We start from the raw sequence: 23998 nt of genomic DNA, 5'->3' as shown, positions 1-23998 counted from the left end.
AATAAAATTCTTGTCTGCTCAAATCTAATGTTTTGTACAGGACTGTATGTATGTTCCGCCCCGGTGAGGTGGAAGACGGAGCAATTGGCACGAGGGTGGAATGGAAGGCTGGCACAGTCCACTCTGAAGATATCGTCACTGCCGCTTTCGCTTCTCCGATCACACTCGCCACTGGTACCCTATTCTTCCATTATTTCATGATTTTTTTATTTTTCTAGGAGATCAATTTTTGTTCCGACCCTCTTGAGGGGGAAGGAACTATATACTCAAATGGGTTTTTTTTGTTCCGTGAATTTTCGCCGCTCGATATATTCATCGTAGAAAGTTGAGACTGGTATCATTAGAAAGCTCGTCCAGCGTAGAATCTGGAATTAAAAAGATTTTTTTAATTTTCGTTTTCTACAGGGAGTTATCGAGGTTTAAACTTCTGAGAAAAGAAGAGTGAATTCACGTTGTTTTTATTCACATTTTCCGGAATTTTTGCCTAAATTTTCGTCAATTTTGCTAAAATTTGTTATAATTGTTAATAGCCGCCCTCATCTTCTCAGCCAGCTATTATTGCGCTCGTATTTTTTTTTTTTACTTCGTCAAACTTTTTTTCGCTTTTTTCATTTTGCCGCTTTTTCGACATTTTGCGTGAAATCTTTTTGACTTCTCTAGACTAGTTTCTCTCTTCTCTCATTCTGCTAAAAGTGAATTTGAACATCAGTTGCTAAGCAAAGCAATTCAAAATGAACAGAGTCGGTATAAAAAATTGAAGTCAGAAATAGAAACGGGATAAACCCATAAAGCCCAATTTTAGATGCCCGCTATTTGAACGTCATTCCTATAAGTCTTAGTTACCACCTCTAATGCTTATTGGTGTTGATAGTAGCCCCTGTAGCCTCTCTCTAAGAAACAGAAGTATGTTCAACTACGAAATGCCAGCAAAATAAATCGGACGTAAAAAATATTTTTGTACAAAAATCTTTTTTTTTTCAATATATTCTATTCGTTCAATCCCAATCATGCTTATTGGAATCAACGGCGGCTATTTTCCGGCAATCTGCCGGGTATGTTTAAGAATAGTATCGTTGATTTTTTTTTGAAGACGAACAAGCATTGTTGATTGTTTTGATTTAATTTTTTTGATCAAAAAATCTGGATAAACATTTCAAAATTTTGCTTTTTTCATCAAAAACAGCACGAAATATGCTACTTTAGTCCACTTTGATTAAATTTGCCGACAGTACACCCCCAAACAACACTCATACAATCTTTGTAGACTCAGAGGGGGGCTATTTCTACTTCAGAGTCCGCTGAGAGTGCACTGTAGTTAAAACTTAGCCGTTTTTTGCTAACTTTACTCGTTGATTATCAAAAATGCAGAATTTATTTTGAGTTTTCAACTAACAAATCATCTATATCTACAACATTCGAAAAATCAATTGTTCCTAACGGACAATAAGTATTAGCAGGGCTAGTTTTGGGCCATTCTTGGACTGTTACAATCCAAAAAAAATCGGGTTGTAATCAGTCGGTCTTTTTTTTTTAAAAAAAGACTTTTTTAATAATAAAGAACAGAACATATCAAATCAAAGCTCAGGAGTGATAGGTCCAACCAATTCGCTTGCTAAGCAGCTCCAAGCTAATGCATTTAGTTTTTTAATTGAAAATTTATGGTCGTTTCTTTTTAAAAATAATTGACTTTTCAATAAATAATGGCTTAATTAACTTTTCCTCTATTTTTTTCTTAATTTGTTCAACTTCCAGCTGAGTGTCAGCAAAGAAAGACTGCTTCTTCTTTCTACTGATTTAACATTTATTCTCGGTTGCAGTTTTAAGCCTGAAGTTTTTGTTTTCTGGCTTTGATACTACAAGATTTCAGATTTTTGTTTGTTTTGATATTTGCCAGTTTTTCACGTTTTCTAATTTTGTCACTTTATCACATTATTGACAGTTCTCATGTCACCTTATTAGCATTCAGAATAAAGAACAATTGAACATATTAAAATCCTGAAAGATATACATCATAACGGCCTCGACGCCTCTTTCTTGAAGAAATCAATTGAATTTTTTAATTTTGTCTCTAACTGTCATTTATACTTTGTCGTTTCGGTCGTATGAATTTTCCTGTATAGTGATAGCTTTCTTTGGCTTTTCATGGAAGACTAGAAGAACCGATATTCTGATATTAGTAGATAGCTGATGGCTTTCATGACTTTGAAAACAATCGTTTTCCAAAATTTAAAAAAAAAACTTTTTAACTTCGCAATTTTGTTCTTTTTATGTTTCTTTTTGTTAACTAATCTCGTTAGTTAATTACAGGTCAAATATGACATTATGGGTGTCAAGGGAATAAAAGGGATTGGTGTCCCAAAATCTTTTTTTTAAAGAATTTGTTATGACCTTACTGGCTTCGACACCGGTTTTTCACAAAAAAAAGTAAATTAATTTGATTCTTGTCATATTTGACGTTTTTTTGTAGATGCAAGAAATATTCTGGATAATTACAGGTCTCGAGGGCTTCCTGTTCATGAATAAACGACCCTATTTAAATAGCTCTTTTTGTAATTAATGCCTTTCATGACATTGAATGTAATTTTGTTTCGAAAAAAAGTTAAAAGTATTACATACTTTAGGACTTCGCTTTTTTGTCCACTTGTTACCTAGTCTTACTAATGAATGGCCACGTACTACATTATAGCTGTTTGAAGAAGGCGCAATCAAATATATTTTGAGTGCCAAAATTTGGCTTGACGGTTTTGACAGCGTTTTCTGGCAAGTTTCAATTGAAATTTTGTTTGTTCTTTGTTGTTCTTTTTAGCCGCTTTAAAAAATGAATAAAGACAGGTCCTAATGCCCTTCTATGGAAGCAGTGGTAATCGTAAATTTGTGGTAATATTAATTGATTCCTAATGGTATTTATTACTTTGAAGTTAACTGTTTCAAAAAAATAAGTTAATTTTTTTACTTTACTGTTTTTGTTCTTTTTTGTATAATTGTTACCAAACCGTTTTATGGACTGGTCGCACATGTTTTCTGACGATTTATAAGTTATTTTTGTTTAGTTTTAGGTTTATCTGACGGTATGTTGATTTTGTTATTAAATTTAGTTTTTAAGAGAGACATAAATTTTTTGATGTAATTAATGTTTGTTGTTGTTGTTGTTTGATTTTGCTGTTCGCCTTGACTCGCTTTCTTAATATTGACATTTTACAGCAATCTAATGCGTCAATTTTTACTCCCTTAGTTATTTGTTTTGGAGGCTATCTTATCGTTCATACAGAATTTTTTGAAAAAGACTTGGGCTTTTTTGGGATTCGCAAAAAATAATTTTTGGGTTTTTCTATCTGTTCCTGATTTGGTAGACAATTATGCCAAAATTGTGGATGGGCGGGGTCGGAACCTTATGTGCCATTGCACATTACCGAGCCGCCTTGTTCTATTTATAAACTTATGTTTGGAATTTGTATTATGCACTTTTGCTCTCGAAACCTTTATAGATAATTTTTTGTGGTTTTTCGGTTTTCAGCGAAGAGTTTTACGTTCTGCTGAAAATGTTGAAAATAGAAGCGATTTATTTAGTGAAACAGAACAAAACTGTCATCTGTTTATCATTATCAGCTAGGCGCTGATTTTTCATTCACAAAGTCTTAGCTCAATTTTCAGGAACTCTATATAATTTCAAAGTAAATGATGTCTAACACTTTTCCCTTTGACTTCAATTGTGACGTGCTCCACCATATGATAGCAAAAGATCAGACAATTTTTTGCTCCAATATATCTTAGTGAAAAGTCTAAATCATGATCAGATTAAAACCGAGTAAAACCGCAGAATTTCAGAGTACTGAATAGAGTAAAATGGAAATTCATGTCTCGGCTCTGATTGTTCTGCGAATAAGGTCGGATGTCCATCTTGCAAGCCAACATTTTTGCGATACCAACTCTTTCTCTGGTCGATATGAGCTTTTCATTACGTTGTAGGTAGTCTAGATGGTGAGATAGTTATCTGGAACATGAACAGCCAGAGTCCATCCAAGTGTCTCACAGCTAGAAAGAGAATGCCAACCAATGTTCTCTCTGGCGCTGGTGGGGGAGGGGGAGGACCTACTGGCCATAACAGTGGAATGGTAAAGGATTCATTAAAAAATTAGGCAGTGCTTTTTGTTTATTTCTAGGATAAAGCAAGAATTGTGTCATAGCGGCAGATTTTCTCCTTTCGTTATAAAAAACGCTTTAATTTTCCTAAGTCCACATTTTTATAAACAAAGGGTGCTTGTTGGTCTTGTATTTTGACGAAAGTCTTGACGAATTATTCGTTGTGCTTGAAATAGCTTGGCTTTATGCAATCTTGTAAAGAAATTGCAATCGGACTTAAACTTGAAAAGGTGTTTTTAGGATAGCATGGGTGAGAGCAGACCTGATTCTATCCTTTCAGACAAAATGATGTCAACTGGAAGAAGTCAGCCTCCTAAAACAGCGGCTGTCAATGAAGAAGAGGTTAGAGTTTCATTCAACTCAAAACCAAGATTTACGATAACAACTTAACATTATTTCTGTTCTCTATTTATCACGTGATTAATAATATTACCTTTAGGCTTTTTAAATATATTGGAATCCATGCGCGTCTAGAGCACTAAATATTTCACTACTATCGATAAAAATTTTAACGATAAAGATTTTAATGATGAAAATCTAAGTGTTTTTATCTGGTTATTGTGATATGTCTGACATCTACAACAATAATTAAAACAAACAAAAAACAAAAAATACCAAATACGTTTTTGTTTAAGCGTGAAGAGTACGCTGTGTCCACTTTGACCTTCATTGAGTCCAGAATGACAAGTAAGAAGCTACTGGCCAGTGGACTTGCCAATCTCATCAGTTGTGGGGCTGGAGGATGGGTTAGGTTCTGGAACACGAACACGGGAAAGCTTTGCGCTGAATTCTGTGCGCACCCCGATGGTAAATATACTTGTCAAAAGATCCACACATTGTAAATTCTTTAAAAATCCTGTTCTAATTTGTCTATAAAAGGTTCTTTACCGTTACAATCATTACAATACGAGCTTTTGTAATGATTACTACGTCAGATTACTACGCTAATCTGCAAATCCACATAATATTGCGCACCCTCTAATCCATAATCTTACCCACCAAATCGCCTACCAATTGAAGCAGAGACAGACTGCTTTTAAAGAAGTAGTTCATAGTTTGACATTTAAATAGATCGATTCTTAAAAGAGGACAGACGTCTCTACAAAATAGACGTCTCTCAAATTTTTTTATTTCACTAGAATTAACACTCGAACTAATTCAGACTTGAAATGAACTCTAAAAAGTTTGATCATGTGTAAAACTAACTTTATCAAAAATAGTTGAGATCTAAAAATCAACTATTATCCCGTTTGCAGACTAAATCTCAAAGTTCAGTGTCTCTCGTTACAAGTTGCCTCTATTTAATTTTGATAAGATTTTCTGAATTCCCAGTTTAGTCCTATGAATGAGTGCAGAAGTTAGCAAGATGTCCTCTGACACTCGGTTTTAAATAAAAACTGATAATGCAAATCAGATCAGTTTCAAATAGAGGTTACCCAAGTTATGTAATCAAGAGTAAATCAAGATTGAGTTAAGTCTTGTCTGACATTGGATCTTGTCTAACCATTATTCTAACAAATTGTTTATCAATTCATATAAACATACATAAGAAGCAGCTAGGACTTTTTGCTAATGAGACTGATTACATGTCTACTAGACAATGTTTAGGGGAAAATTTTCTTCAAAATATGGTATTATATTTGAAACAAAGTGTAAAATCAATTGCTTCTAAGCAGGCACCTTCTAAAATTTTCTAATTCTCCCCTAGAAAGTCAGTTGGTCTTGTAAGCAATACGAATAATTGATAAGTCCAATTGTGAACACCAATTTTAACAATAAAGTCAAAGTAGAGAAAGCGAAATATAGAGGAAGCTCGCAAATTCTCCTTATTTCTGTGAAACTAGATGGAGACAATTGGATATCTATCACTAGCTATCAGTTTAAAAGGAATGTTAGATACAGACAAGCCTTGTTATTAACTTATGAATGACTTCGATAAATGAAATCGAGACACAACAAACAAATAACAGTAAATCTTACAGAAAATTTTACAGTAAATAACAGTAAATTTTACACCGAATCTTGAGCACCCTAGATTGATCCCCCACCAACTTTTTTTTGGCTGTTATCATATCAGAAGCAATGTGCACGTGAGCAAATCAATTATGTAGTGGTTCTTCAGCAGCTTGTGTGGACCTCAAACCGGTGAGATCTAACCAAAACGACCCCCGCCCTTGTTTTTTTTTATCTGGTGGGATAAAAAAACTTGATAGGCAATTGCGCATGCAATGTTAACAGTTATGAAAACTAGAGAAAGCAAGAAGGTTTCGTTAGCTGAGACTAACAATACTACAGAGCTTAGTCAGGGGGCAAAACAATGCAATTTATCTTCGGGACTGACTCAGCAAATGAATAATTTAATAATTGATGACAACGCTTCCCGCTTTCAAGTGCCCCCCAAAACAACACTTTTCTACCCCGACAAAAAGGATAAACTGTACCACATATCTGTTATCGAACATCGTCTTGGAAAAACTAAAATTAGATATGACCAGTGGGGACCGAACTTCGATGAGATGGTGTGCTCCAAATCAATATGGGCCTACTCGCAATTTACGCCTTTACTGTCTAAAGTAAAAAAGATACCACGCGATTTAGCGAAGCGAATGGACGAGATTGTGCAATCCGCGAGTTCACCAAATCTAGCTACAACAGATATAAATCTAAGTGAACTCCCAGATCTCGAAACCATCAGCAGTAAGCACATCCCTACCCTAGGGTTCATTCCTGTAAAGTTTCGGGTGAGATGGTCAGAATTACTAACATCCGTTATCGATACTTGCATTTCACACGCGCAATCGATAGAAAATTGAAAAACTCTTTGCAATTAGCAAATGTGTTCTACGCGCGTCTAATCGTGGGGGCAAGAAACACAAGCATCAGCAAGAGAAACAGTTGTTGAGCAGACTTGAACGATGGAAATCAGGTGATTATGCTGCACTGTGGTACGAGGCGGCCTCAATGAAGCAGTCAAATAAAACTAGCAATGAGTCAATAGACGCCTTAGCAAGCCGCGCGAAATCTCTTTGTCTGCAGGGGCAGTTTGGGAGGGCAGCGAAAGTTCTGTCTTCTGAAGGCGTCGCACCTGACAATGCTGCAACGTTGAATGAACTGAAAAAGCTCCACCCTAAGGAAAAGCAACCTGACCACCAATTTGATCAAGATGCTAACACGAACGCATATCAATTTGACGAGGCATCAGTATTCTTCCAAATCGAGTCGTTCTCCAAATTTACTGCAGCTGGGCCGTCGAAAATGTGTCCCGAGCATCTGCTGCATGCTGTAAACTGCGGTGCCCCTGATCAATCAAAGCGAGCAATCACTAGTTTAACAAAATTTGTCAACTTAGCTAGCAGGGGTCAGCTTCCCGAATTCGTTGCTCCTATGCTATGTAGTGCAACAATAACTGCATTGAAAAAATTGAAAGGTGGGGTCCGTCCTATCGCTGTTGGGGAAGTCATTCGACGTCTTATGGCTTAATACATAGCTCGTGAAGCGAATTCAGATGCTGCTGATCTTTTTAACACAAAACAATTGGGGGTAGCAGTCAAGGGTGGTGCTGAGGGCATAGTACATGCAACAAGAGTTTCCTTTGAAAAACTGCAAAGCTCAAAAGATTCCGGAATATTGCAGATTGATTTCAAAAATGCCTTCAATTCGGTAAAAAGAAGCAAGGTTTTGGAAGCAGTCGCAAAATTCTTACCTAGTGTTGCCCCTTTTGCGACTTTTTGCTACTCACAACACAGTCATTTGCATTTTAACAACACATACTTAAGTAGCCAATCGGGAGTCCAACAAGGGGATCCTTTGGGGCCGCTTTTGTTTTCACTAGCTCTGTGGCCAATCATTAAAGAAATTGAAACAAAATTACCAAATCTAGTACAGCATAATTGGTATTTGGATGATGGCATCCTTGCTGGTACCCACCAACAACTTTGCACAGCATTGAATTTGTTGACACATTTGGGTGAAGGATGCGGCTTGGAGCTCAGAATAGAAAAATGTGAGCTTTGGTCACCCGTTGATCTGAACGCTATAGATAACAGAGTAAAAAGAAATATCAAAGAAGGACTTGAGATCTTGGGCGTTGCCATCGGCAATCCCAGTTTTGTTGCTCCATCTTTGAGAAAAAGAGTCAACAAAATAGAAAAACTGCTCGACAACTTGGCGTACCTAGACGACCCACATTGTGCGCTTGGAATTCTTCGAAGCTGTCTTGGTGCCCCAAAGATGGTATATTCCCTGCGATGTAACACTCCCTCTGACGAATCCTATGTTATTTTGCAGGATTTTGACAAGCTTCAGAGAACAACATTTGAGAATATGTTAGGCACCCTTATAAGTGACAACGCTTGGAAGCAGGCTTGTCTACCAATAAGCAAAACTGGCGTTGGAATTAGACAAGCAATTGACCAATTGAAAGCGGCGTTTGTTGGGTCAGTATCGCAGGCAGACGCTTTAGTGGAACAAATAACCGGTGAGAAAATTACAGACAATCAAATTTTCAAAAAAACAGTGGAAGAACTGAAGAATCTAGAAATTAGCCAATATACGCAACACAAGATTCAGAAGGCACTTGACGATGCTGCTTTTTCTGACCTTCTTGGTAATCAGACTTCAAATCGGGAGAAATCTCGTTTGCTTTCACTAACGTTGCCTCTATCTGGTGCCTGACTTTCCGCACCTCCAATCCCTAGTCTGGGCCTTCACCTTCAGCCAAATGAATTCAGAGCCGCATTGAAGTATCGGATTGGTGTTCCGTTATACATTGAGGAACGAAAGTGCCCTTACTGTCAAAACGGCAGACTGGACAAGCTGGGTGATCACGCTTTAAGCTGTCATGGTCGGGGGATATGATATCGCGGCACGATAGAGTGAGGGATAGAATATTTGCTGATTGCTCGACCGCAAACTTATCACCCGTCTGCGAACAGAAAAATTTGATTCCAGATAATAACTCAAGGCCAGGAGACATATACTTGCCCAGCTGGTCAGCGGGACAACCATCTGCGTTAGACGTAACCATAACTTCCCCACTGCAGCCCAGTCTATTTTCAGATGCGGCGAGGAGGTGTGGTTTTGCTCTGACAAATGCTGAAGATAAGAAATATGAACAATATGCCCAAAAATGTGCCGAAATAGGTATCCAGTTTGTACCACTCGCGTTTGAATCTTTCGGGGGCTTCTCAGATTTGGTCCGAAAAACTTTGAAACGTATAGCCTTGCTTGCCGATAACCGAAACTTTCAACCAGCTGGTTTATCAGTTGCCTACAATCGATTATCTCAAGGAGTTTCAGTGACTTTAATGAGAGCTTCAGCCACAATGCTGATCGCCAGAGATCCCCTGTTATGAGACTCATTCCTGCGACAACACCTTCAGCCCCACAATAGTTAGTTTACAGTATTGACTCACCCAATTTTAGTTGCCCAGTTATTGCTGTGCGCGAACTTGTTTGTCACCCAATGAGTGGGGACAATGCTCATTTCTTCTGTTCAACCCGATTGTGTGGGTTGATTTTGAAGAAATTTTGAAGACCCGATTGTGAGGGTTTCTGGGAACAAATAAAAGGCAAATACTCAATTGCGTGGGCGCCATGGTGATTTGTGGGCACAAGGCTGATCGCAAGAAAACTTTCTGAGAATTGACTGAACTTAGAAATGATTTAAACCATGATTTCCCCAACCAAGCACACCTTAAATTTATGTTTATTTTTTGCTTTAAAAAAACAAAAAACAGGAAAAATGGTCAACTAAAAATTCTATTTTAATGTTTGAAAAGATTTAGTGAGCAGTAAAAAAAAGCATCATTAGCTATAAGCTCAATGCATTGATATGGTTCATTTTTTGACACTACTCAAATTAATGAGTCCTTTCGTTACTCATACTGTCACAAAACTATACAGAAAAGATCAATAGTGAAAACTAAATTTTAATTAAAACAAATAGTTAACAAACGTAAATAATATAGTTAACAAAACGACTAGTTGCCTACCGACCAATTCAGTCCACAGCATATATTCAGTAATGACACAAAATGTGTCGCTTCAAGTATACGTTGCCAGAATCTTACGAAAAAAAATTGAAAATAGAATTTAAATTGACATAAAAAGTAAAAATAAAAAATGGCGCTAAAAACCGACAAATCCAGATCCAAATCCATTTCTTTTTTATTCTAATAAACCACTATGAGACCAAAAGCTAGCCTAGATATCACTCCTGGGTTACTATATCTTGTAAATGTTACAATTGGTAACCTAATTGGGCGAAGATGAACGCTATAAAAAATTCCAAAAATTTCAACTGAACAAATTAGTGCTACAACCGAAAGGTTCACAAAAACTTTAAACCTCAATAACCCATCGAAAAAGGCGACATTTTTAATAATCGTTTTGATTTCAAGTTTAACGCTCTACGCTTAACGGGATTTCTAGTGACATCACTCTCTACGACAAATATTTCGATCGGCCAAAATTGACCGAACAAAAAAACAGTTGAGCATGTTGTTCCTCGCCCCACAAGCGGGGTCGGAATAACAATACCATTAAAGAGAGTTGAAGGAAGAGATTACCAGTCTGCAAGTCTTTAAATTTTGGGAGGGTAGAGTTTGTAACTATGGTTGCAAATTTTGCCAGCCGTAAATCAAAAATTATTGGTATTAGCCAACTTTTTTAATTATTGATAATTTACATTTTATATAGACATGTAAATTTTACTCTGTTATTATTCATCATCTAAGTAATTACTTTGATGTTAACATTTTTTAATAATTTTTATCTTGAGGTTAATAGTTCAGGTCATAGTTTGCCGCGCGTTTGATAGTTGGAATATTTAAATGAGTCGGTTAAAAAATAAAATTCTATTAAATTTGATTGATAATTTGTATTACATTCGTAACTAAGTTCAGGGTATAGTTATTTGGTTTTATTTCAATTGTATGATCGTGTTCAATCATTGTCATTGTTCTGTAGTGACGAGTATCACAATGAGACTGGACGAAGAGGACAACACTCGGCTGGTGACTGGAGACACTGACGGATACCTCAAAGTGTGGGACATAGAGGAATACGCTCAGGATATCGAAGAGTACTTCATTTCACACCAACCAGGTAAAACCCATCATACATATGCATAGCTATTGTCCAACTTCCCTGCTTTTTGTCATCATCACGGGGAATATTGTAATCCATTGTTGGGCTATATTAACTCTTTGAGACAACTACCTCCACCCTCGGTCGACCCTATTTTATTCATTTAGGCTGCAACCTTTAATCAACAGTACTCGAGTGCATGCGTTTAAAAATTGTATAAGGGTTTTGGTGGCCAGTCGAAAACCAATGAATTTAGTGCGAAAACGAAATTCACATGCATTGGCCTCAATAATTTGGTTTCACTTATTTAGCGTGTCTGGTTGAATAACCAAAAGTGAAATGTTGGTCAAATCAGAATTCGTAGTTGCCGTCACCAAATTTTTGACTTTGCAAATTTTCACTGTTCACGTAAAACCATGCCGACGTATAAGAATGCCGGAAATGGACCTGTGGCATCTTCTTTATGATAGATTGATCCTACTAATTTTCTCTATGTTAACTGTAAGCAGGATAATAGCGGAATCGGTGAACTTTTGATTCAATACTATGCTAAGTTTTTTCGAGTGCGTGGTTTCGAGGCAAAACGTTCTGATTTTTGATCTCTCGTAAATAAATTCTAAGTTGTTTCTCGGTGCTATATGAAACAACTGGATAGTGGAGTGATAGTATTATCAAGTAACTTAATGAAATTTTACTGCATGCATTGTTTTACATTTTCTATTTTTATCAACCAATCAAAAGCTAGAAGCTTGATAGGACCTGATTTTTAAAGTGCCGAAATAGCATAGAGCAAGTAAATACAAGTTAAATGCTAGCCCAAATGGTTTCAAAGCGACCGGGCGAGATGATTGTTAGTTTGGTGGTGATAGATTCAAATCAAGTCCCTAAAGCCTCTTGAGGCTTGGCCGCGGGCCGCAATTATTGTTTTAATTAACAATTTACCATGCGCTAATTTTCTTTCTCTGACAAATAACAAAATTTAAAATGTCGCTATTGCGTTGTGATTGGATCTGTAATTTTTCGCTCACTGCAATAAAATTGATCCCATTGGTTAACTTTATAGATCAAAAAATTAAGTAAATTTTTGGCGCTCTTATAGTGGAATTTGGAAGTTGTGCTTCACCGTTTTTACGTACTCTTCTCGTGTGTGGCAAAATACGAAGTTTTTAAATATTTTTTTATAGGGAAAACATTTAGTTTTCCAACTGAATTCAATAAAAAAGCAGAGAGTATGTGAAACCGAAATATTTAACAGATACTGCAATGCTTAGAAGTATCATAAGAATTTAGGCATTTTTCAAGGCACCATGCCGTACGACATTGAATCTACGTTTTAGTTAAATAAAAGGACAAAAAATTCTGACAATCTTCTAAAGGATCAATAGTTTGACTTAGAATTCATCCTGATTGAACAATTTACTATAAGTGAGTTAGCCTGCTTTTATTAGGGAGTATTCTTACACGTAAGAGGATGGTGTTTCTTTTTTCATGGAAACAGTTTTGTTTGCTTGGTGGTTGAAGCGAAGGTCAAATATTGGCATAAGTAGGTTCTCAAAAATTGTAATTTGTTCATTTGATATTTGTATGATATTATACAATAGTTTATATAATAACAATAATAATAATAATAATAAATCAGTATTTAGGGTCAAGTCCAGGGGAGGTTTAAGTCCCTAAGCAGTTTCAGTCAAATTCGAGTTTTTTAGTATTACAGCAGCGGAAACAGCCACATATGATTCTCCAGGTACACGATCGTTCGGAGTCGTATTTGTAACTGAAAAATTTTAAGAAGATTTTCATCAGCATCTCTTTGGCTCTGCTGATTTCTAACTCATTGATGCAAGTGCCAAGATGGGCACCCAGTTTTGTGGCCCGCAGCCAGAAGTCACTCTCTTGTTTGCGTTTTGACAAACTTCTCGTTGTAAAAGTTTTGATGTTTTTCGGGTACACTGCTTTCCATTTCTGACTTGCTGTACGTAATGAGTTCAGTCGATGTTGTATTATCTATTCACAATGTCCAAGAATACTATAACAACATGGAGCTCGTGATACAATATTCCGTGTAAAAATATTCCGTGATCGGAAGAATCTGGTGATTTATTTTTATGATCAGACGATCTGTTGTATTTTCTAAGGCTGAAAGAAAAAACATTTCTCGAGAAGCTAAAAAAACATTTCTCGAGATAAAAACTAATTTTGACAGCACAACTTGGAACTACCAGCACATAAACTGGGCAGTTCGAAACATACTGTACAGTAAAAACCCACTGTACAGTATGTTTCGAACTGCCCAGTTTATGTGCTGGTAGTTCCAAGTTGTGCTGTCAAAATTAGTTTTTATCTCGAGAAATGTTTTTTTCTCTCTCTCGCTGAAGTTTAAAAAGAAAACACATGCTGTATTTGTACGTCAATGTAGCTCGCATAAATAAATAGCTTTTTTAAGCGCTTTGGCTGGTTTTTTAGTCGCACAAATTCTCTTCCTCTTCGTAGTTGTTATCAGGGATAGACTTTCAAGTTAGACAGCGTAATCAAATCTAAAATTAAAGCGAATTTTTGGATCATGGTTGACTGAGTTTGTAAGATGTTTTGCAGAAGTTTTGTTTTAACAATTATTTTTTAATTACTGTTGGAATGTGATGTTCTCTTCAATATTGTTATCTGTTTTTAATTCAGATTACTTTGTCCAATCAGTTTCCATTCTATCATTAGATTTCAAGGCGAAAGAGTTAATAGCGGTCCCTTCACGATCGCGATGTTGACTATCTTTTAAAAATTATAGATGCTTCATTGAGTTTTTCTTTTTCGTTTTTATCTGATCTGCCTCTGGTAACTATTTGATATTATATCACTATTTGATTCTAAAATTATATACTATTCTTCAAAATTATATTTATTGTTATCTTTGATTGGAAAATCTGAAAGATTACCTGGTTTAGAATGAATCCGTATTCCGTAAGTCACGCTCTTCTATTTGAAGTGCATCATATATCATTTTTCCCATATAGTAATAAGAGCAAGTCACTTGATATCATCCCTCCATCATAGATTTTAAGACCTCGCCCTAGTACAAATTATGTTGAGTTTTTAAAGCTGACATTTATGAATAAAACAATTTGCTATTGCGTTTTTTGATGTTAGGGGAAACGATACTGCGTCATTTTATGTTTGCCATGACGTTTAGCTTGAAAACAGTTTTTGCGAATTTTTTTATTTTTGTGTAATTGAGGTTTAACTTCATATTTGACTGTCAATATATATATGAAAAACTTACCACGAATAGACAATGCTACAGTTTGTTTAAATTATCGTAGTTGAATGGGGACTGTTATCTTTAAAGATAGAACCAGGTTATTCGTTATTTTACAGGATTCCTGAAAAATCTTGTAAGCTTTGCCAGGTAACCCTTATTGTTCAACTAGCTTCAGTTCTACATTGGGAAGTACTGGAATTATCGTTTTTTTTTTTCAGATATAATATCGGAATGGCAAGCACACGAAGACGCCATATCAACAGTGGATCTGATGGAATACAAAAGTGAGGAGCTGTGGATGGTTCTGTCCTGCAGTGTGGACCTCACAATCAACCTGTGGATGATGGACGACGGTACCTACATAGGCACATTTGGACAGGACAATGCGTGGAAGATTAGGAAGCCTCACCCTTTTGATGTGGTTGATGATGATAAAGTGGATGGCGAGGAGGTTGATGGGGAGGTAAGGATCCTAGTTTAATTTTTTGTCTGTAATAAGAAATTCATTTTATCGTGTGCAATTATTGTTGAGTTCAGTCTTTCTGAACAAACTGATAATTGTTCGGAAATGTTTTCGTCTCCCCTGTGAATAGTTTTTGTTCCGACCAACCTTGTGTAATGAGGTAAGGAACTCTATGCTTCCCTGCCCTCATTGTTTTAAGTTTTTAGGATTTACAATTTGGTGTACGAATTTTGATTTCCTGGGATATGAAATTTAACGGAAAATAAGCGGGATTTCCCTATCAAATGGGAAAAATTGAAAAGAGTGAGAAAAATGTATACATGATAAAATAATGCATTTCGTCATGAAAAATAATTGATGAATTATTGTGTACAACATTTCAGAAATTGTTAGTTCACTTGGTTTCCAAAAGAGATTCATTCAGTTCATATCATCCTTTTCTTTTTCGTCCTTTAAACGATCGAATTTATTCATATGACCATAAGTTCAAAGAATTTGCATTTTTCAGCTGACATGTTTATATATGCAATCAAACCAACACAATGTTTGATGTTTTCATGGTAGCAATTCCATATTTTTCTATCATTGGATCAAACCTTGATTAGTCATCTCACCAGGTGTTCAAGATTGAGTGAACACTTTTTACGAGGGAAATATCCCTATAAACATCATCTGTGATCGATCACCTATTGTTGCCATCCATAAACATTTTGTTTATCTGTATTTGTTTGTTTACTCTTCTGTTGTTTGTATAACACCAGGCTCACTCACGTGACGTGGATTCGGTGGACCCAGACTCGCTTGATGTGTCTCAGTTGTCCGATGGTCAGATAGTAGAACTATTGAGGAAATATGTCCGCATCGTTGATGAAGATTTAGCAAAAGAAAGGATAAATGTGTGGAAAGATTCGTCATTAGGTGAGCTTTTTTACTTTCTATCTGCTTGAAAATCAGTGTTTGTTTTCCATTCTCTGAAGCTGAAATTGTGGAAAGCTAATCTGAATTGAAGTCTGTACAACGGTCTTATATATAATATCTATATCGGTATTATTTCAAATTAAAAATCAGAGAGCAATTTTCAGGCGTTTGTCTTTTTTAACTGCATGACTGCAAATTGACCTTAATTTAGTTGAGTCAAACTCAAATTAAGGTGAATTTTACGTGAACTTTTAAACGCTTTTCCGTGAAAATTTCGTGACTTTTCTCTACTTCTGCCTGAGAATTGATTTCATCTACCGAAACAATAAACGATTGGAGGATTATGAAGTTGTAAGCAAAAAACTTTTATATTGTTCAGTTGTTTTGTTCAGGTGGTGAAACCTTAACTTTTGGGGAAAAATTGAGGTAAAGTTCAATTGCAGTAAGGTGAGTTAAGGAGGGAAAGTGAGATTTACCTTTACCATCGATTTTTTAATAGTAAATTTAACTTTATTAAGAGTGTTGTGCAATAGTATATACCCACACGGTAAAGATAAATTCGAGAAGATTGAATTATTTTCTGTATAGGCACTCGTTACTCGGAGGACAGAGCTGGGAAGAGGGAGAGGAAACAGCCCTCCTACCAGAGAGACTTCCCCTATCTCTACTCGGAGTCCATGGGCAAACCCGCATTCGGACCTCATTATGTACGAATATTCATATTAGCAGTCCGATCTGCCCCCCAACTTAGGGGGTATATAACTTAACGTCCCCGGGCGCACGTGCTATTTATTTATATGATAACGTGCTGTAAACCAATACATAATTTGTTAGTTGGGGGGGGGGGGGTGGGGGCTTATAAAGACTGATGAGACAATAAATCCTAGCGGTCTTTTTGGTCATTTTCATTAATTCGAGGCGCAAACCATAATTCAAACCATGAATGCTCCATATCTAACAATTTAATGAGTAATTAGACCCTTAAAGTTTCTACGCGGGAAGACTATGGAAAATCTATTGGTAGCAAAACTCAATTAAAATGGTTGAACCAGATTAAAATAAAACTATCACAAGGATGGGAACAAAAAAAAGTAAATTTGATCCAGATTGCCCCTCTCACCTCTTGCCGCCTATTTATTACGTTAAGAATTTTTGGGTATTTCCTATTGTAGCTCCCCTGCAGGAAATCCAGGCCCCATAATGGTACGTTCACGGTAGGGTATATTCATGGGGGGGGGGGGGGGGGCTATAGGTTATCCGACCATTAAGATAGGGGACTATAATGGGAATATGTGCTTATGCGCAATTATCATCGATGCTCCGTTTGGACAAAACAGAAAGCACTACTTGTTCTCTTTGTTAACTTGTTTGCTCCTACGTTAAGAAGATATTCTGCCCCCTTCTTTTTATGCGCTGTTATGTAAGACGGTACAATGCAAAAAGATAAGCGCGGGGGGGGGGGGGGGGGGGTAAAAGTTATATGCCTGCTATGCTGGGAGGGGGCAGAATGGATCCAAACATATTTTATAAAGCAGAGTTCATCCATTTTGAAACTTGGCTAGTAAAATCTTTTTGCACCCTCTGTTTTAGTCTCTGGACACTCCTGAGCTGGAAGACACAACTTCCCAGATGCCAGAGAAACCCAAATCAATCACAGACGATTCCCTCATGAGGAGTTCAGATGCAGCTGACGAAAGACTCCATTTGCAGAGACTTGACATTTCCACTCGTCAGTTTATTTCATTTACAAAAACGCCCCTCCCCCCATTATTCTTGATCCGGGTGATGGAGTAAAAGCCTGATGATCCACTTATTCGAGGGAGTCAAATCTTTTCAATTTGGACCCTCCATTTTTTGCTCAAATTTCTACAAATATTTTTGATCAATTTTTCACCCCTCTGTTTTTGAACTCTTTTTTGAACATAATTTAATGTATTGAAATGCTAGAGTTTTATGTATCAAAGTTGTAAAATTAGGAACTGCATAACTGTTTGTCAGCAATTTAACTCTGTCGCATTGCCCCCTCGTTATAATCAAATAATACAGGTATGTCGGAAAGGAGTAATCCATTATCGAGTGACTTATGGGAAAAGAAATAACCTATTAGGGGAAAGGCCTATTTTGATATGCACCTAATAAAAAAAAATTTCAGCCCCGAAGCATCTTTTCGAGGAAAAGAACTTATTCACGCGCTCCATTCTGCAACGGGATCACGAGAGGGTAATGAGTAAAACACGGGATACCAGGCGGGGCACACTGTGGAGTATACACCAACAGAGGGGGGCCACTGGGGGAGGAGGAGGAGCAGGGTCCAAATTGTCAACTGCGGCCGCCATGTCCCAAAAGGGTTCCACAGTTATGGCCAACAAGACATCCAGACTAACCAGTGTCAGCTCTAAGCGATGATATATCACTGCTTTTATGCATACATTTGATTAAATCTGCCAAAAATTTTGAAAACTCCATTTTTATGAAAACTCCAAACTTTTCATTCATATCATTTTTGAGGAATTTTTTATCAAATTAACTAATTTACGAACCAATCTTGTCGTTATACGTCGGAATTGTGCATATGTGTTTCAGACCAATAGGTTAACATCGTGTACTAGTATTAACATATCTAAAAGTACGATATTGGATAAAATATAAAAAGTTTTTTTGCTGTGAATCTACAACCAAGTCGATTTAGCTTTTCAAACACAAGAATCTCGCATTAATATGCCATGAATTAATTCCGGGTAGCCGAGTTTGAAGAATGGTAACTTTTACCTCATAGTAGTAGGCACAGTCTTCTGACTCCTCGTAGTCCTACAATGTAACTTCAGTATGCGAATACGGCGATAGTGAAAATGATCGACGTACCAAAAATTGACACTAGCCAATCATAACAGATGATGTCAATCTGATTTCTGATCAGATAATTTGTTCAATAATACTCACTAAAATTCAAGTGACGTTCGGTTATGATAGATTCATATCAAGTCCCACGTGTCTCTGAGGCATAGTCATGGCCAAATCCAATAAATTACTGGGGTTAAGTTAAGGTATGTCAAAATTAGGCTAATTGAGCATCCAAATTCTCATTTTCTCGCTCAATCTGATTTCAAATTTCAATATTTAAGTAAATGTCAATATTTTGAAACGTTGCATGCGATTACATGCGGTTTGATCGAAGAAAAATGTGAAAGCAAAAGCTCAACTGAAATGGTACCGTATAGACGACCACGGTATAGATCCTCATTTTGAGTTGTGTTAAATTTTTTATGCATTGAATCGACTATAGGTAACTGTGTTTGGCAAATTGTATATTTAGCACATTTTATTAATAGCTCTCAAGCAAAATTTGAAGCAATTTTTGTAAACGGATTGATCTTTTTACGACTCGAAGAGGAGTATTAGTATTTGACAGCTTCTTACGACTCGAAGATGAGTACTGAGGTTCTACAAGGTTTTTTTCAGCTGACGCAAGTTTATTGATGACTTGAACTTTTGACTTTTGTTTTCGAACATTGACCTCTGTTTTAGAACGCTGACTTCTGTTTTTGAACAATGGACTTTAACAGTACCTTAGGTACTATTACATAGAAATTGGGAATTGCTGGTAATACTCAAGGTGAAAAGGTCATTATGAATAGTTTTCTTCCCATAATTGTCTGTTCTCTCTATTGAAGCTACAGACACCACTCACCCGAAAAAAAACTACCCCATATCATCCTACACCTCACCCCCCATCCGGGCCTACTAAGATCCCAAAATTAAAAGCTGTGTCCTCATTTTTTTAATAGCCTATCGAAACCGTAGAAACCATGTCCACAGTTTCATTAGGCTAATAATTTTCGTTTTTTAAGGAAAAATATGGTCAGTAATTATAATGCGCGACTCTTTGAGTTGTTTCGGGTATTCTACCGGCTTTGTTATTTTAAATTGAAGCAGGTTTGTTCATGACTTGACAGATGACTTCTTTCTTTTTGCACATTTACCTCTGTTTTGGGACGTCGATTTCTGTTTTCGAACATGACTTCAACAGTAGCTGAAATCGTAATTAGGAACTTGGTTTTATTCTTGGTAAAAAAGTTCATTTTGAATATTGTTAATTTCATATGAATCCCTCCTACCTATATAAAATACAGACGTATCTATCAAACTCTCGTGCCTACCCCTCCCTCCCCCCCCCCCCCCCCCCCCTCACCTTACTACCTAGCTATTGACGAAGCCAACCGCTCGCCAGATGTTCGAGAGCCCACCGCTTGCTAGTTGTTTGCCCGACGTTACTCGCTTATGTTATATCAATGTAGAGGTGTAAAAATACAAGTTCAATAGGTTTAGGATGTATTGGTGGGGTAGGAAGGGAGGGAGGAAGCAGTTCAGTTATTCTCTAAAATCGTAATTTCCGCTAGAACATTTCTGCAATCCTTTCTTGTCTCTTTTTCTTATTTTGATTTAACTATATAATTAATGAGAGCGGCTCTTTCTGCTCATAAGAAGTCGTCTAATTGTCTGATCTGGTGATTCGAAAACAGTTGAATAAAATTGCTTTCCAATTAAATAGGAGTGAAATACTCGAATCTATTTGACTTATAACTATAAACATGCATTTTTAACCTATAATACAGTTGTTTATGAATAATTTAATGATGATCTCTACTATATTAGCAACTTTTTGTGCCACAAAATATCATTTGGCCATCTCTTGACATTTTTGAAATCTAACGTATTCTTTTTCCACGATTTATTCATTGGACTTGCAATGTATCTATTGTTTTCCATGAATTTCAGAAACTGGTTCACCAAATTCTTTTCCTTCGTTTCTCCCTTTTCCAGCTGGGTTCTAATAGCTTCGAAGTCCATTTGAATAAAGGGTACATCTATTTGCTTCAAGAAGTGTTTTCCGCCTAGAATTGCTCTCGCCTCGGAGCCTTCGATGTCAACTTTGAGAACCGCCTTCTTGATGCCTTGCTGTTTGAAGGAAGGAATTAACTGGTCCAGAACAGCCACTGGAATCTGAAAGAATTCTAACATACATACATATGAACCTTCAAAAATTATGTGAAGAATAATATAAAGGCAGTTTTGTATTAAAAAAAGTCGATTGACATCGCTATGTGCCCCTGCTGTGTCATTATTTATTACACTTGTAACAAAATAAATTCTTTCCTTCTAATCCAAAATTGACATGTTATTCATTTATCTTGAACATCTACAACGCTGGACAGGTCATACTGAAGAGTTAACTCGTAGTTTTTAGGTACAAAAATTTTTTTCATCAATACTTAATTTAAGGTATGCTTGGTTGGGGAAATCATGGTTGAAATCATTTCTAAGTTCAGTCGATTCTCAGAAAGTTTTCTTGCGATCAGCCTTGTGCCCACAAATCACCATGGTGCCCACGCAATTGAGTATTTGCCTTTTATTTGTTCCCAGAAACCCTCACAATCGGGTCTTCAAAATTTCTTCTGCAGTGGAGTCAGGCATGACTTCCAAAAAGGAATATTTAATATTTGAAAGACTTTATTCAGAAAAAGACTGAAATACTCTTTCCTGATTGGATAAAAATGATATATTATTTTATCCTCCTTTTCCCTCTATGTGTTTACCCATCTACCCTCTCTCAGCAGAAGAGAAAGTAATTTAGTCAGTACCAGTTACCATCCTGATATAATAATAGAGTATATTTCTCTCTCTCTACTCCGCTCTTGTTTTGTATTGAGATAAATGTTAGACCGTAGCATTGGGGCCCGTGCACCGTCTACTGAAGCTCAGATAGAAGAGTAACAGACTAGAGGAATAGAACTTTAGTTAGTCAGGTAAGCCTTAAGATTAACCAGTATTCTTGAGACAACCATAAGACAGTTCAGGAAGTACCCTAATAAAGGTAAGCTCTAGAACACGTCTTATCTGGTGCGACCAGTGCTGAACTAAATTGGGTAAACAATTATAATTTCTGAGGGATATAACAAAAACTATTGTTAGAAAAACAGAACGGATTAAAATTCAAAGAATAACAAATGGCTTCCAAATTTGATACACAAACAAACCATAATAACGAATTAACACCTTTTGCTATCGCAAATGATTGTCCACAAGAAAATACAGAATTAATTTACAGAATAATCTTAAATTTGAAGAGAAACCTCTTCAAAGAGACAGATCATATACAACAAATAAAAATCAACCGCAATCATTTGACACACTATCTACCAGTAATACTACTGAATAGTGATAGATACAACAGAAACTATACATTTGTATTAACAAATGAAAATAACAAAAGAAGAACATATTTTAATTTCCAAAATGAAACAACATTATCGGAAATGCTAAAAATATTTTTAAAAAGACATGAAGAATCACAGGATAGGACAAAACTAACAGCAATAACATCCACAACATACAACATAATAAGAAACACAAGTGGATATCTCAATGAAAGTCGTCAACAGGTACAGTCTGTGAATGACAGATTAAGATTTGACATCAAAAACTATAATAATTGGCTGACAAAAATAATAGAACTAAAACCAGAAATAAAAACAGCATCAATAGATATCATAAAAATAGTATCTGAATTTACTTTCCTCTTTTGGTTAGACAATTTTGAACATATAAACGAAAAACGAATACAGTTCGGAGAGACATATCCTGACGAAATAGGATATCTCTGTGATGAACTCAAAAATATTTGGGATAAAGAATATTGTTTGGAAAATTTTGAAAGTACTCTACAGATCAGTTCAGACAGTATTAATTTCATTGAAGGAATAGAAAATTATGTGAAAATACTGGATCAAGGACAATCAGGATCATCATCATTTAATATAACAAAAAGTTCAACATCAACATCAACACCAAAAGATACACAACTGAGCAACAATTCACAAGCGAAACAAAAATCAACAATAAAACCAGATAAACTATTAACATCAAATTTATTCGGAAACAACAATAATACAATAGAAGATGTAGAAAATTCTGATTCAGATGAAAGAGAAATTAGATCTGACAATCAATTTCCACCATCGGTAAACCAAAACAGACGAAAATACCAAAACAAGGACGAAATTAACAGCAACAGAATGTACATCAACTCAGTAGATAACAAATATAGAAACCAAGAACAAAATTGGGAACAACAACAATATAATTATGAAGACTTAAAAAACGAAATTACACAAACAGTAACAAAACATACTAATAAATTAATAAATAACCTAGAAGAAAAATATCATCGAATGAGCCAAAATATCGTAAAAAGACAAGAAGAAGCACTAGAAATGGTCATTAATAAATTGGATAGAACTCTTGACAATCTACAAGGACAAAATAACTATAGAACGGAATACGAACATCCATTACATAACAGAAATCAAGAAAATCCTTTTCATAACAGAAACTATGAACATACAACAAATGAAAACATACAAAATATTGATAGACACAATAATCAACAACAAGGAAATCAAAATAGAAGAACAAATTCAATCACAACAGAAGAAAGGGAAACAACAGTAGTAGAACCACCTTTACCATTTTATAAACAGTTAACATCAATGAGCATAAACGAAGACCCTCAAATTGAACAAAACATTAGCAGTGGTGCAGTACCAACAACAATAAGACCATTCGATGGAACAGACCCAGCATATACTGTTGAAGAATATTTAAATAGCATTGTCGCTGCTATGATATTCAGCAGTGGCATTGAACCGGTAAATAAACCAGGACATCATCAATGGAAAGTAAAAAGAGCAGCGTTAATACTACATACTTTACAGGGACCTGCACAAAAATGGTATTCGACACTTCCAAGTGAAACAAAATTAGATTGGGAAACATTTTGCAAAGAATTTTCAGATATGTTTGATTCGGAAAAATCAAAACAACAAGCAAAAATCATATTACAACAATTACAAAAACATACAAACGAATCACTAAGATCATTAGCATTAAGAATAGAAACTCTTGTAAAAACTGCTTATTCTCTATACACAGAAGATTACAGAAATAGTGTTATGAACCAAACGTTCATAAGATGTTTGGACAACGAATTAAAAAACGCGGCATTAAAGAAACATGCAAACCACAAACAAACTCCACGAGAACCAGAAATGCCATTCAAAACATTAGTAGAGAAAATAGAC

General features: G+C 36.0%; 2 protein-coding genes across 2 annotated transcripts in view; both read left to right on the top strand.

The window, feature by feature from the left end:
- LOC142351834 (cilia- and flagella-associated protein 337-like) overlaps positions 1 to 18403 on the top strand; it is a 68275-nt gene extending 49872 nt beyond the window's left edge. Inside the window, exons 21-30 of the mRNA XM_075404044.1 lie at positions 41 to 174; positions 3967 to 4112; positions 4381 to 4482; positions 4776 to 4947; positions 11110 to 11247; positions 14698 to 14942; positions 15704 to 15860; positions 16449 to 16567; positions 17451 to 17589; positions 18013 to 18403. Of these exons, the coding sequence (XP_075260159.1) occupies positions 41 to 174; positions 3967 to 4112; positions 4381 to 4482; positions 4776 to 4947; positions 11110 to 11247; positions 14698 to 14942; positions 15704 to 15860; positions 16449 to 16567; positions 17451 to 17589; positions 18013 to 18266 (1606 nt within the window). The 3' untranslated portion in view covers positions 18267 to 18403. The remainder of the gene's footprint in view (positions 1 to 40; positions 175 to 3966; positions 4113 to 4380; positions 4483 to 4775; positions 4948 to 11109; positions 11248 to 14697; positions 14943 to 15703; positions 15861 to 16448; positions 16568 to 17450; positions 17590 to 18012) is intronic.
- Positions 1 to 23998, top strand: part of LOC142351835 (dihydropteridine reductase-like) — a 131767-nt gene that overhangs the window by 1644 nt on the left and 106125 nt on the right. The gene's annotated exons all lie outside the window — the stretch shown is intronic.

This window comes from Convolutriloba macropyga, chromosome 13 (assembly GCF_964194025.1).
Source record: "Convolutriloba macropyga chromosome 13, txConMacr16.3, whole genome shotgun sequence".
Taxonomy (NCBI): domain Eukaryota; kingdom Metazoa; phylum Xenacoelomorpha; order Acoela; family Convolutidae; genus Convolutriloba; species Convolutriloba macropyga.
The sequence above is the reverse complement of the archived record's forward strand: the minus strand, read 5'-3'. Positions and strand labels throughout refer to the sequence as shown.